This window comes from Lepidochelys olivacea (genome assembly GCF_965140295.1).
Source record: "Lepidochelys olivacea isolate rLepOli2 genome assembly, chromosome: 2".
Lineage (NCBI taxonomy): Eukaryota > Metazoa > Chordata > Testudines > Cheloniidae > Lepidochelys > Lepidochelys olivacea.
Window position 1 is genome coordinate 39,240,510 of NC_140412.1, and position 15,228 is coordinate 39,255,737.

The window sequence follows — 15,228 nt, forward strand, 5'->3', positions numbered from 1 at the left end:
TACTTTAAAACTTTATAAAAATGGACATATTGAGTTATCCAAGTATGTGTACAAACTGCTTACATATGTGCACACACACACGCGCACACACACACGTACGTCAATCAGTGGTGGACGATAAAACCTGCCAAGCTGCAGCATAACCCCCAGAGTCAAACCACCTTAAGGAAACACCTAAATACTCGCATGCTTAAAGTTACACATGTTTAATTATGTTGCTGAGTTGGGGACTAAGCACAGGAGTAAGCACTTGCAGGATCAGGCCCTTAATTTTATGTTTGGAAAACTTATTGAAAGCAGTCACCTCTAAGGTGACTTGTATTCCTTATTGCACCTTAGTCATAGTGTGTTTGTCTTCTGTTTCATTCAAGCAATGAATAACTTAAAGAGCCACAACCCTATTAGTGTATATCCGAATCACAAAACATTTCTTTTGCCTCCCATATTTGCAGCTGCCCCGTAAGTGCTCAGCATTATTTGAGATTACTAACTTAAATCTCCTTTCCTGGATTTCTCAGTTTAGTGCTCCTTACTTGCGCTCCTTGCATTAATATAAAGTAGAATAAGGAGACACTAATATATTGCTCCTTAAAGATTAGGTAAAGGGGTTGGGGTGGGGAGTGTCTAAACAACATGACTGTCACTTACCATTTTTTATAATTTGTTTTTGTGATGTCCTCTTTTTTTTATATAACATGTGTTGAATTGGAGCACTTACTGAAATACTAAAATAGCCGTTCTGCTGCTTCAGTGGGGTTTCAACCAACCAGGCTTATTTGTCTCTTCTTTTTTTTTTTCCCCACCCACCCTGCCCCCAGTGGTGAAAAAAGTGGCAGAATTTGAACTTCCCTACGTGAGTCTTCAGAGTATGAAAGAGTCAGACTGTACGATTGGGATCAGAAAATGGTGAGCTGGAAGCTGAAGAGAAATTTGGAAGATTAAATTAAATTTATAAATGTACTAGAGAAGAGAATCCTCACAACTTAAATTCTGTGTGTTTGGCCTGAAAGCCTAACATATAAAGCTGATTTTTTTTTTTAAGGAATATAATGGTTCCTAACTGCTGGTCTCTGGACCGCTCAGTATAATTTTGGAACTGAGCAGTGTATATGGTCATAGAATCATAGAATATCAGGGTTGGAAGGGACCCCAGAAGGTCATCTAGTCCAACCCCCTGCTCAAAGCAGGACCAATTCCCAGTTAAATCATCCCAGCCAGGGCTTTGTCAAGCCTGACCTTTAAAAACCTCTAAGGAAGGAGATTCTACCACCTCCCTAGGTAACACATTCCAGTGTTTCACCACCCTCATAATGAAAAAGTTTTTCCTAATATCCAATCTAAACCTCCCCTACTGCAACTTGAGACCATTACTCCTCGTTCTGTCATCTGCTACCATTGAGAACAGTCTAGAGCCATCCTCTTTGAAACCCCCTTTCAGGTAGTTGAAAGCAGCTATCAAATCCCCCCTCATTCTTCTCTTCTGCAGACTAAACAATCCCAGCTCCCTCAGCCTCTCCTCATAAGTCATGTGTTCTAGACCCCTAATCATTTTTATTGCCCTTCGCTGGACTCTCTCCAATTTATCCACATCCTTCTTGTAGTGGGGGCCCAAAACTGGACACAGTACTCCAGATGAGGCCTCACCAATGTCGAATAGAGGGGGACGATCACGTCCCTCGATCTGCTCGCTATGCCCCTACTTATACATCCCAAAATGCCATTGGCCTTCTTGGCAACAAGGGCACACTGCTGACTCATATCCAGCTTCTCGTCCACTGTCACCCCTAGGTCCTTTTCCGCAGAACTGCTGCCTAGCCATTCGGCCCCTAGTCTGTAGCGGTGCATTGGATTCTTCCGTCCTAAGTGCAGGACCCTGCACTTATCCTTATTGAACCTCATCAGATTTCTTTTGGCCCAATCCTCCAATTTGTCTAGGTCCTTCTGTATCCTATCCCTCCCCTCCAGTGTATCTACCACTCCTCCCAGTTTAGTATCATCCGCAAATTTGCTGAGAGTGCAATCTACACCATCCTCCAGATCATTTATGAAGATATTGAACAAAACCGGCCCCAGGACCGACCCCTGGGGCACTCCACTTGACACCGGCTGCCAACTAGACATGGAGCCATTGGTCACTACCCATTGAGTCCGACAATCTAGCCAGCTTTCTACCCACCTTATAGTGCATTCATCCAGCCCATACTTCTTTAACTTGCTGACAAGAATACTGTGGGAGACCGTGTCAAAAGCTTTGCTAAAGTCAAGAAACAATACATCCACTGGTTTCCCTTCATCCACAGAACCAGTAATCTCATCATAAAAGGCGATTAGATTAGTCAGGCATGACCTTCCCTTGGTGAATCCATGCTGGCTGTTCCTGATCACTTTCCTCTCATGCAAGTGCTTCAGGATTGATTCTTTGAGGACCTGCTCCATTATTTTTCCAGGGACTGAGGTGAGGCTGACTGGCCTGTAGTTCCCAGGATCCTCCTTCTTCCCTTTTTTAAAGATTGGCACTACATTAGCCTTTTTCCAGTCATCCGGGACTTCCCCCGTTCGCCACGAGTTTTCAAAGATAATGGCCAATGGCTCTGCAATCACAGCCGCCAATTCCTTCAGCACTCTCGGATGCAACTAGTCCGGCCCCATGGACTTGTGCACGTCCAGCTTTTCTAAATAGTCCCTAACCACCTCTATCTCCACAGAGGGCTGGCCATCTCTTCCCCATTTTGTGTGCCCAGCGCAGCAGTCTGGGAGCTGACCTTGTTAGTGAAGACAGAGGCAAAAAAAGCATTGAGTACATAAGCTTTTTCCACATCCTCTGTCACTAGGTTGCCTCCCTCATTCAGTAAGGGGCCCACACTTTCCTTGGCTTTCTTCTTGTTGCCAGCATACCTGAAGAAACCCTTCTTGTTACTCTTGACATCTCTTGCTAGCTGCAGCTCCAGGTGCGATTTGGCCCTCCTGATATCATTCCTACATGCCCGAGCAATATTTTTATACTCTTCCCTGGTCATATGTCCAACCTTCCACTTCTTGTAAGCTTCTTTTTTCTGTTTAAGATCCGCTAGGATTTCACCATTAAGCCAAGCTGGTCGCCTGCCATATTTACTATTCTTTCGACTCATCGGGATGGTTTGTCCCTGTAACCTCAACAGGGATTCCTTGAAATACAGCCAGCTCTCCTGGACTCCTTTCCCCTTCATGTTAGTCCCCCAGGGGATCCTGGCCATCCGTTCCCTGAGGGAGTCGAAGTCTGCTTTCCTGAAGTCCAGGGTCCGTATCCTGCTGCTTACCTTTCTTCCCTGCGTCAGGATCCTGAACTCAACCAACTCATGGTCACTGCCTCCCAGATTCCCATCCACTTTTGCTTCCCCCACTAATTCTACCCAGTTTGTGAGCAGCAGGTCAAGAAAAGCGCCCCCCCTAGTTAGCTCCTCTAGCACTTGTGCCAGGAAATTGTCCCCTACGCTTTCCAAAAACTTCCTGGATTGTCTATGCACTGCTGTATTGCTCTCCCAGCAGATATTAGGAAAATTAAAGTCACCGATGAGACTTTAACAGTTGTTGATGGAATGTTCACTACTGCGATCAGCCAATTACTCTTGAACACTTTCAAAATCTATAGATTCAGGTGTGTTCTGTGGTTTGTTGGGTGTTAGTTTTTTTTTCCAAAGCCACCAGTAAAGGAAACCTTTTATACTTATTTTCTTTGCTTTAGTTAATGTTTGTTTTTGTTTTGTTTTGTTTTTATATGAGGCATTGTATCTTCTAAAAGAAAAATGGGAGGGGCGGGGGTTCTGAGCTGCAAGTTGCAGTGTGTGCAGGAGATAGAGGGGTTGTTTTTGGAGATTTTCTTTAAAGATCTCATTGATAAATATTAGATCACAAAAGACCTGAATTATAGCAGTGCCATTATGCTTAAGTGTCTGTCACTAAGCTATATAAAAATACTTTCAGACACTTGTAACTTGTCAATTTTAAATTTAACTGGACTGAAGCTTGGCATACCTAAGCCCTTCTGTTAAGTTCTCCAGTTTATAAGGGCTTACCTACGTGGGGAAATTTAGTAGCAGAACTATACCAGCAGGGCCGTCCTTACCCATATGCAAACTATGCAGCTGCGTAGGGCACCAGGATATTTGGGGCACCAAATTTTCTGGTGCCCTGTGTAGCTGTGTGCCGCCCCAGCCCCTGTTCTACCTCTTCCCATCCCGCCCCAGCCCCGCCTCTTTCCACCCATGCTCTGCCTCAGCCCCACCCCCACTCCCTTGAGGAATGCAGCAGGGCTGGGCCTGCACTCACCGGCAGCAGGAAGTGCAGCAACCTGGCTCCAGCCGCACCGGCAGCGAGTGCTGGTGGGTGGTTTCCCCCCAAGCCAGCCCTGCCCCCCCCCGTGGAGGCCTGGACCCCCCCCCCCGCAGAGCCCTGGGGCCAGCCCCCCCGCTCCCCTCCCCTCCCCCGCAGAGGCTGCCTCCCCGCCACGTGCGGGGGGAGGCTGCGTAGGGCCCCAGAATTGCTAGGGACGGCCCTGTATACCAGTACAGTTATACTGCTATAACTTCCTGTGTGGACACTTTTATTCCAGTCTGAGTGCCTTTTTGTGGTTTAGCGTATGTGTATTTGGAAGTAGCGTAAACTAAATCACAAAAAGGCACTCAGACTGGAATAAGTGTGTCCACACAGGAAGTTATAGCAGTATAACTGTACTGGTTTAGTTCTGCCACTAAACTTCCCCATGTAGGTAAGCCCTAGGTTTTAGACACATGCAAGAGAAATATTTAATGGAGTTTTTTAACACTTGGATTCTAAATCATTGTTTTCCATATTACTGTGATAATAGCAGATGAGCAATTTAATTTATTTCATACCGCAGTCTATTTGCTACAATGCTGTAAAGAGTAATTTTTTTACATACTTGACAGATGTGTAATTTCAAAGGTGTGACGTATTGCTGTCTTTTATTACTTCGTGAGTAATAGGATCTTTCTGTGTCTATTACTGTTCGGTTGTACTCCCAAGTGCATATTTATTGCTGAGTGGAAATGCTAATTGTTGTGCTTAGAAATGTAACTTTTAATATTTTTGCATTTGTCAGGTATATGGATCCCTCTCTTGATAACATGTTAATGGACTGTAGAGCTTCAGTGAACTTACTCTATATGCAGGTAACAAAAGAAGAAAACTCCTGATACTTCTAAAAGCTAATTGCCAAAATGTGTCTCCCATTCTAATAATGTACGCACTATGTTTTTAAATAGTGCAAGTTATCTGAATATTAAGTATGGACAGGTACTTCTATCTTGTATTTTTCTTTTTTTTATGATTTAAAAACAAAAGAAATAACTATGGATGAACTTGTTCTATGAGAATTTTTCATGTACAAATAACACTGTCTAGTTTGCAAATTCTGTTTAGTGTAAGTAATTATTCCATGCATAAAGGGGATGTATTTAGATCCTGGTCCGTTTGCTTCTCAATGACAATATACGTCAGTGCTATTGTGTGCTAGTGGTTTAAGGCTGAGATTACACTTCCATACTGAATACTACCTCTACGTACCGTTTTCTCCAAAAAAATATTATCGGTTAAGGATTAAATGTCTCCTGGTAGTTATTTTGGAAGATTTCATAAAACTCCACTAGGCTTCTTCTGTTTTATCTGAAGGTAGAAAAAAATAAATATCCATAATAACTTTTACACTCCTCCTTTCTCTATTGAGAACTCAACTCAAAAGGCTTCAAACCTGGCACGTGCATCGTCTTAATCAATCTCTGTTAGCAAATTTCATGGTTGTAATTCACCCTCTGTGCAGCTTCACCCGTGATAGTATTGGTGGAGACTGTAGTGTAGACAGGGCTCCAGTGTCCTTACCACTATATTGTGCTGGGAGGTCCTTCAGTGTCATGATTAATTACCATTTTTGCTTGCTCATTTTATTTTTAAAATTGGTAGTTGTGACCTATCATTCCATGAGTTGTTACATTTCCTCTGTGTACTGGAACCATATTCTGAACAAGTAAACCAGCAGGTTGACAGAGTAACAATAGATACCGCTTTTCATAGCCAGAGGTCAGGGGCTTGCAGGTATGTTGGGCAACGCTGAATTGGAAACCATTTTGGTGCAGGGACTGAGGGTTGAATAAATTAAAAGTTGTGTGAAGCTGTCCAAAATTCTGAGCGCGTGTTTTAAAAGATGTTGGGATATCTTCCCCACACGCACAGTAAAGAGCAGATGGAAATACTCTCTCTCCCCCACCCCTTTTTTTTTTTTTAGTTAAAATTTACTAACTTTTCTAAATAAGGCACTACAGGAAATTGAGAAGAATTGGGTCAAACCCACAGATGGACAGTTGCAGAAACTGGAATTGCTACAAAAAGCAGCAAACAAAATGAAGGTAAAGTGCTCTTTTAAAATGATATAAATCTATTGAAAGAATATATTTCAGGATGAAGACCCTTGAGGCTGCAGCCCCCACATATATTTAATTTGGTTTTTCTCTAAAAAGTGACTCTGTAAAAATGGCATCATAATGTTCTGTATTTATCCCTTCTCTCTCTCTCCCTGTGTGACTTTCAGACCCATTTTACAGATAAACTGAGCTACAGAGACACCAGATGACTAGAGCTGGGTGAATAATGGATTTTTTTGGTTCACTGCAATTCCAAAAAATTGAAGAAAATTTTTTGGGTTAAAAATTTAATTCACTCCAAAACAAAATGTTTAATTTATGAGCATTATTAAACACTATTAATGTTTAATAAAAGTGAAGGAAATTTCTAAACAAAGTTTTTCTGAAGCAAAAAAAATGAGTTTAATTTAAAAAATGTCAGAATAAAACATTTCCATTGTTTCAGATGGGGAGGGGGTTTGACTGAAACAATTTGGTGAATTTTACACCAATTCACAAGATGGCTTGATGTTGCCGAATCTGCATTTTTAGCGAAAAAAAAAAAATTCAGATGGAAAATCTTTTCCAGGTCTATAGGTGACTTAAAGGCCACAGTGACTTGGTAGAGCTGGGATTAGAAATCGGGTCTTGGTTCTTTGTGCCTTGCTTAGTTACTAGATCACAACTGCCTCTGTACAGAAGATCATGTAGAACACTATTTTTCATCACTTTCTGATTCTGTGTTTCTGGTGCAGTTTCTAGAGCTGGTTCAGGAAGTGCAGCACTATGGATACATACAGCTTGATCCCTGCACCTGTGACTATCCAGAAGTAGGCTGTTCTGCTGCTGTTCATGTAGGAAATAATGAGATCAGCTGCTGCATAAAGTTACCTAGTAACCAGACCAAAGAAGTCAGCTTCAAGATCAACAGGGTGAGGTGCTGGCAGGTCACTTTTCTAGTAAGTACCTTGTTGACATTGCACCTCTCCAAATATTTCAACACATTTAATTCAAAATGACTTTTTTCCTATGTGAGATTAAGGCTGTCAGGGAGCTGGTCAGAGCTCCCTAATACTCAGATACCTTGCCCCGGCGTACGTACCTTCAGCTGTCTTCCTTTAAGCTAGAAGGTGGAGTGGAACAGCGGGACTGGCACGAGGTAGCAGAGCCACCTGAGTCAACTTTATGTTCCCGGAGATTTCACCCTTCGCAGGGAGACTCTTCCAGTACAGATCTCCATCTGCTTCAAATTCACTTTTGCCCTGTAAGCCACACAAACTGAACCTGGCTGACTGGAGAGTCCAGCCCTGATTCTGAGTTAATACCTCTTTGTGGTAGTTTCTTCTCTTCCTCTTCAGGGCGCTATTACACAGCCAAAAGACCAAGGACATGAGCAGACCCTAGAGCTCAGGTTTGAGTACAATGATTCGGACTCATGGAGATGGATCGTCTTTTACACAAAACAGGTTAGCATCAGGGCAGTAAAGAAAAAGGCCTTTGGTGAAATGTAGGCTGCTAGCCAATGGAGCTGGAATTTACTCTTCAGTGCTTGTGTGGCTCCTATAACTGGACAACTGCTGTGTCTCTGCCCGTTCAGTCTAACGACAGACTTACATGGGAGCTCAAATACTTCTCCCCAGAGAGAGGGTTGAGGTTGGCAAGAGAAATTGCCCTGCACTGGGCTGCAAGCCTGGCATGGTATGCAGAGGTGTTAGTCTTCTTTTTTTATTTACTAGCCCAGTGGATAGTCACAAATTTTATTGTGGTGGAAATGCTTAATGACTAGACCCTATCTTCCACGTGGTAGATGATGCACATGAATATTCCACTCAAGACTATGTTAAATACAAAATAGGTATATGGTAGATATAAATCTACACAAGCATATTGTAAATCATAACAATTTTTAAAAATCCCTTTTTCCACAGTATTTCAATAGTGTCCCACCCTACCCATCAGGTCTCTGGTTCAAAGAAAAAGGTGTTCAGAAAGAGAAGTAGCCAATATACAGTTATGCACTACAGCTGCAAAACTCAGAGCTGGATATGAAAGAACCCAGATTTTGCGGGGGGGTGTTGAATCTGGGGGTCTTGGTACGGCCCATCCCTAGTACTTGGCTTTTAAAAAAAAAGGGGGGGGGGACAAAGGGAATGTGGTGTGTTCTTCTTTCTCCTCCTCTCTCCTCCCTTTCCTTCCCCCCCACCCAAAACCTACCAAAATTAATAGCAGTTAAGAACTTACAAGTGAAATCAGAATGTTTAATTTTTCACGCATTATTTCTGCATTCCAATATGACTCTGTATTGTCCACCCACTTATGTAGCAGCTCATTATTTTGCTGCTACTCAGAGTTTTAAAAGAACATGAATCATCCCCATATTCACAAGCCAAGAGGCTTACCACTTTGGTCACTGTTATGGGAAGAGAGCAGCCAAACTGAAATTCCCTCATTGTTAATTTTCCTCCTGAATTTGTTAACTAGAGCTGTCCCTAGGCTCCTGTAAGTAGGAAAACTGCTTCCCTTTCTTCAAAAGTGAGAAGAAGAAAATATAGCCTGAAAAGGTGCTGGGAGGACCCCAGGGCTTGATCTAAAGCCCACTGAAGTCAATGGAAAGACTCCCATAGACTTTGATGGGCTTAGCATCTGGCCCCAATAGAACTGGTGGTGCTGCCATGCCCACTGCTTTAAGTTCACACTACCACTGTAACCATGCAGTGCGCAATGGCGGTGAGACTGGCTTCACGCAATTGCAACACACTGTCAACATTTGCATTGTTGCAACAGCTTTTGCATGTAGACACAAGGGAATCTGAAGGTGCTGAGCACTTGCCGCTCCCATTTATTTCCGTTGAAGTTTTGAGTTCTCAGCACTTCTGAAACTTGAGTCTAAGGTATATTAGAAGTATGGTCGATACTTAATTTGGTATTGTCATTACCAGTGCAATTTGCCTAAACCAGCCTTTAATGTAGTTCAGCTGCCTTAGCGGCACAAAATGGGAGTAATTATAAGAGAATAACTTGCGGTACAGAACCCACAATAAAGACACCGACATTTTCTAAGTGGTGGTGTCCGGGTTTAGTCACAGTGAGATTGGATTACAACTAATTCGATGATCATAAATGTTTTAAACACATGGTAAAATTAACCAGATTAGGTAAGAAATAGTTCAGTAGTTACCAGGAAAAGTGGAAGGGGAAATAAGGTTGAGTAAATCTTTAACAAAAGAAACTAGAATATATTCTGTTTATCTATGTAGGCATTTCTACTGAGTAGCTGCCTAAAAAAGATAATATCAGAACAGCTGATGAAGACAACCAAAGGAGACAAAGAAATGGTGAGCAAAGCTATCTATCTGCATCTCTTGGTGCCCAAATATATGGCAGCTGACCAGTGACTCTCATTTGTCTATGCTTGGGAATTTTTATGGGAATGAAATTCCCATTGCTGCTACCATCAATTCAGCTGCATCAGTGGCATCCACAGTGTAGAAAAGGCTCTTGCAGTTTCCAGTATTTTTACTGTAGATGGAATTGACAAGGTGGTGGAAATGTCACAAAAAATATTGTAAAAAGAAAAGGACTTGTGGCACCTTCATCCGATGAAGTGAGCTATAGCTCACGAAAGCTGATGCTCAAATAAATTGGTTAGTCTCTAAGGTGCCACAAGTACTCCTTTTCTTTTTGCGAATACAGACTAACACAGTTGCTACTCTGAAACCTGTCAAAACATATTGTGTGATCTGGATTTCAAAGATGACCTTTTATTGTAATGGTGTTTAATATTAGTCTTTCTCCATCCCCCTCTAGCTTTTAACTTTTATCACATATGACAAAGCACACTTATCTTTTAACTCTTGTATATCTCCCTTCACTTGCTAGATTCAGGTCCTGTCTGAATTTTTGTTTTCTGCTAAGACATTTTGTTCACCATGTTTGCAGTGATCAGTCTGGATTTTTGAAAAATTCACACTGAGACAGAGAGGGCCTTTTTTTAAAAAGAGAGAAATTTATTAAACTTAAAAAGTGGAAAGACTAATAGTCAGTTCCCTGTTACCGTTGAATGTCTCTTTAAATTTAAAAAGGAACTTCTTTTATAGGTGTTAGATTTATTAATAATATTTGTAATTATTAATATGGGATAGCACCAAAAACCAAAGGCCAAACGGTAATTGATGCAGTTGCTATAAAGATGCCTTTATATGCCTATATATGCCTAACTAATAAGCAATTTACTACATCCAAACAGTAACAAAACATTTATAAGCATATGATTAAGATATTTTCAAATGGGCTAAACCCAGGAGTGATTAGACCCATATTGGTTGGCTCCAATGTGGTCAGGCAGGTATTAGCAATGAATCCTTTAAGAGTTTACTTTTTATATCCTTTAACAAACAAGTGATGTCCTTGCCATTACTGACTTCTCCTAAAAACAAATTTGAGACAGTTCACCCTTATTTCCAGTCTTAATCCAGATAAGACTTACAGCCTTCTTTCTTCCCAAGGCCTTTCCTTTCTTATCTTGTCTCCGCATTCCTTGCTTACTGGCAACGATGGGAAGGTTGGGGCTTATTTCTTTTAAGACAGTTTTTCTTTGTCTTGTTACTGGAGCTCTTTATTTTCTTAGTTACTTTTGGAACCATACATCCTTCCCACACTACAGCTAATACTACTTATTCTCATGGACTTCTTTTACTTGCTGATTCTGGCCTTCTTTACAGCACATATACATATCCTTGACCAAATTAATCTTTAATTTTATACTTATCCCACAAGACGTGTTTCTGTGGCGGTCTTAGCTATAGTGACTGAGTGATAAATGTCAATACCTTTGCTGACTTCCTGAAATTTAACGGTATTGTAGAACAGCTGTTATGTTCAATTCTTTTTCTTTAAGAAGTGACAGGAAGAGAATGCATGTGTGCTGCTGGGTTAGTACTTGGATTATGATATCACCATGCTCATTAAAATGGACAGGAAGGCAACAAATGACTTCTATGTTCCGTTTTAAGCAATTAATAATTAAACATTGGGTAATTGGAGATGGAGACCAATTTTGAAACTGATTTAATCTTTAAGCCCTAAATTATTTGTAGTAGAGATATGCTAACATTTTAAATGTTGCAGTGATGGCTAATTTTCAGCTGCTGCTGGTACTACTATTTAGTAGCTCTGGTGACTTTGAACCAGATTAAGAAAGTGTCAATAAATGAACTAATGCCTGCTCCTGCTCCCATTGGATTCAATGGAAACTGGGCCAGGCCCAATGTGGTGTCTGTATACTTGCTTTCTTTGAGTTTACTGTGTTTTAAATTTAATTACTCTGTGTAGCAGATTGAGATGCCTGAGTCCCTGAAGAGTAAAAAATCCAGCGTCCAACAAAGTCAGGTCAGTGAGTGAGTGACATACCAGAGTAGAATCCAGACTGAGGCCAGGTCTACACTACAGACTAATATCAGTATAACTACGTTGCTCAGGGGTGTGAAAAATCCACCCTTCTCCTGTTGACATAGCTCCCGCCTCTCGGAGAGGTGGATTAACTACGCCAACAGGAGAAGTCCTCGCTTTGGCATGGGAGCATCTTCACTAAAGTGCTACAGCAGCACAGCACAGAGAAGACAAGCCCCGAGTAGTTGTCATCTCTGCCTTGGGGTGCCCGTTGTAGTGCTTTGCTGCTGTAGCCTCCAACCTGGACTGCTCACAAATAGCCTCCAGCATGTAAGTCACTCCCAGCTCTGGCTGTGTGTTCTGCAGCCAGCCAGCCACACCTTGGCTCTTAGTAGCTATAGTTATGCTGCAGGGTGACCCGAACAATTCCCCAGTGCAAGATCTTCCCTCCAAAACGTAGGTCTTGTACTGCCCAGCCCCCTCCTGGATAGCACAAATATATTAAGTGTCTCATTCCTTTAAGGAAATAATATGCCAGTTTATCATTTTAAATAATTATCCAAACACTTCAACTTAAACAACTGTATTAGATAAAATAAAACAAGCTTATTCACTACAAAGAGATTTTAAGTGAGTATAAGTAATAAGGTATAAAAGTCAGAAATGGTTACAAGAAAAATAATGAGAAACTGCTTACTGGTGCCTAACTTAACAAACTATATTAGATTCAAGCAAAGTTTGTCACCATATGCTCCAGCAGATTACTGGCCAAACTCTCAGGTCAGGCCTCTCCCTTCCCACCCTAGTCCAATGGCTGTTTTCCTTTGTCGTCTGATGTGCAACCAGAGATACACAGGGAGAGAGAGAAGGGGTGTCTGCCACTTCTTTTTATAGTCCTGTCCCCCACTTTAAGTGTTTACAGCTGGGAGCAAGGTGACAGGCAGTCTGCACGGAAGGAAACTCCATGCTGTTCTTTGCTAAGATGTAGACTGGTTGTGGGTGTCTCCAACTTCATAACATATTTCAGTAACATACATATAGCAAAACTTCATAATTCCACATACAATGACTGCACATACAGTTTAAGACTTTTTAAAAGATACCTCACAAGACATACTTTGTACAAAACATATCATTATATCACCATGGTAAATATGAGGGTTTCAGGGTATTGCTTTGGGGTACAGAGTGTCACACCCACATGTCTAACTTTAAGCATGTGACTATTCCCACTAACTTCAATAAAATTGCTCACATACTAAAGTTAAGCACAGACTTGTAAGTATTTGCTGGATTGGGACATTATTATTCAGGCATAACACCAATAAAAAGCAGCCCCAAATGTCCCAATTTGTCCCATCTTTAGAGCATTGAAACAAACATTGCTCCAATGATTAAAACTCATTTACAGTAGTTTCCTGCTCCAATGAGCAATTGTCTCCTAAATGCCGACCTAGAAGTGCCATACACTGCATCAGTAAAATAGGATAATGTCTGATAAACTTTTTTTTTAGTTGCATTAATGTTCATACTTATCTCTGAATGTCTGTTGGTTTTTGTGGTTACTGTAATTTGTGTGCTCTTACTGTATTTAACTGTGTATTTGTTTCTCTGCAGATAGCTCACTCTGGTTTTATACCAAGAAAAAGGATTTTGGTTAGACCAAATAAAGAGGACGGTGTTTTTGAGAAGATAAGAGAGGAAGATCTGTGATAGATTCTTTAGAACTGCCTATAAAAATATGTTGCAAAGTATCAATTATATTAAAATAGTCTTCAATTTAACAATACCTTACACATTTTTCTAATTCCTTGACAATTATAACATTCTTGATCTTGTAGTTTTAAAGATCCAGTTAACTGCTCCCTCAAGTTAGAACTTGCTACAAATTTGAAGAAAAAGTGAAGACAGGGTAACATAAAAACATCTTACATTTCTTGTGTATTTTTATAACTGAAATTAGAAATTTTTAAAATAGAAAAGTCTACTGAAATGTTAGAGCTGGAGAATTTTATTTTGCATTAAAATACAAGGTTTTATTAGTTAAGAGTTTTGGTTTAAATATTGTGACTGTGGTTGAGTGCAGCTCAGTGTTGCCATCTCTGGATTTATCTGGGAGGGCCACCCATTTCCCTTGGACACATACCTTGCCATGATCATTTATGCTCTTCCTTATCAAGGGCAGCAAGCCTACTACAATGCCTCCATGCTCCTAACTGAGCTTCCCTTGATGCTGATCTGGAGACTGCAGTAGTTGCTGAATGCAGCTGTTAATGTACTTCCTGGCATAAGAGCACGGGAATCAGTTATGCCTATTAACGCACACTGTGGAATCTACATTGGCTGCTGATATGCCTAAGAACATATTTAAAGGTCTTAGGACTTGTCTACACAGGGAATTCATGGGGAAGTTAGTGCAAAATAGTTAGGGTGTGAATTTAAAGCACAATAACTATTTTTCACTAGCTATTCCGGGTTTCTTTCCCTGTGTAGACCAGTCCTTTCGTGTTCATATATATAGTCCTTCAAAATGTAACCTCTAAAATGATGAGTCCATGCCCAGCGATTATGCTAAGGCTGTTCTTGGTCCCTAATTTCAGACAGGACCAAGCTACAGGTAGAACTTTCTCAGTCGAGGCACCCTGGGTTGTAAGAACTACTGAGAGGGAGGTTCCTTGGCTGCGTCTAGGGCACACTGCAGATCCTGCGAATTTCACCTGGCCAATCCTTGACCAGTTTTTGATCCCAATATTTTGCACAAGCTGGTGAGGTGGATACTATGAGGACTGTCAGGAATCCTTCTGTGCCAGCTTGCAGGAGTCTGATTGAATGCAAAATTGGGCTGGATGATTCTTCTGACCGTGTGTTTGTGTTTGTCCGTGCTTTGTAGTATGGTGTGCAGATCCTTATGATTGAACTGTTTGGTAACTCCAGTTGAAGTAATAAACTGTTGAATATTGGGCAACAGACCTCTATCTGACCTATCCAGAAAAGGGCTGGACAGTGCAGAAAATACATTTTGGGGGAAATCACTGTGTTGGGGTGATCCTGGAAGTAGTAACCAAGGCTGGTGGAAGCCAGAGTGCGACTGGAGTGTTGCTGTCAGGCTGCTGGGATCGGAACTGCTGGACAAGTGCTGCATCTATACACAGACACTTAGGGTGTGACCTGCATGCTGTTTGTGAGCGACCCAGGTTGGGAGCTACAACAGCAAAGCATTGTGAGGCATCCAAGGTTGCAGGGCTGGCAGTGACACAACCCTTCATTGATCTGGATTATAGCCCAGAGCTTCACACTTTCACACAACAACGGGGGGGTTGGGGGGGTGGGAAAGGCTGTTTAAACTAGGAAAATGTCTCTGTAAAAATCACAAAATTTGATAGTGGGATTTATGAACAGGACAGTACTTCACAAATGAAGTGGATGTTGATCTAGTCAGTTTTTAAAA

At 41.4% G+C, this 15,228-nt stretch overlaps 1 protein-coding gene across 4 annotated transcripts in view; it reads left to right on the forward strand.

Moving 5' to 3' along the window:
• The window catches only part of SNX31 (sorting nexin 31), a 69,632-nt gene extending 54,924 nt beyond the window's left edge, over positions 1–14,708 (forward strand). Inside the window, exons 7-14 of one of the 4 annotated variants that reach the window (XM_084619284.1) lie at positions 819–906; positions 5,099–5,168; positions 6,306–6,398; positions 7,148–7,351; positions 7,751–7,858; positions 9,650–9,727; positions 11,724–11,780; positions 13,398–14,708. In XM_084619284.1, the coding sequence (XP_084475410.1) occupies positions 819–906; positions 5,099–5,168; positions 6,306–6,398; positions 7,148–7,351; positions 7,751–7,858; positions 9,650–9,727; positions 11,724–11,780; positions 13,398–13,493 (794 nt within the window). In that variant the 3' untranslated portion in view covers positions 13,494–14,708. The remainder of the gene's footprint in view (positions 1–818; positions 907–5,098; positions 5,169–6,305; positions 6,399–7,147; positions 7,352–7,750; positions 7,859–9,649; positions 9,728–11,723; positions 11,781–13,397) is intronic. The other 3 variants (XM_084619281.1, XM_084619282.1, XM_084619283.1) reach the window with 3 other exon arrangements.
• Positions 14,709–15,228: the final 520 nt, after the last annotated feature.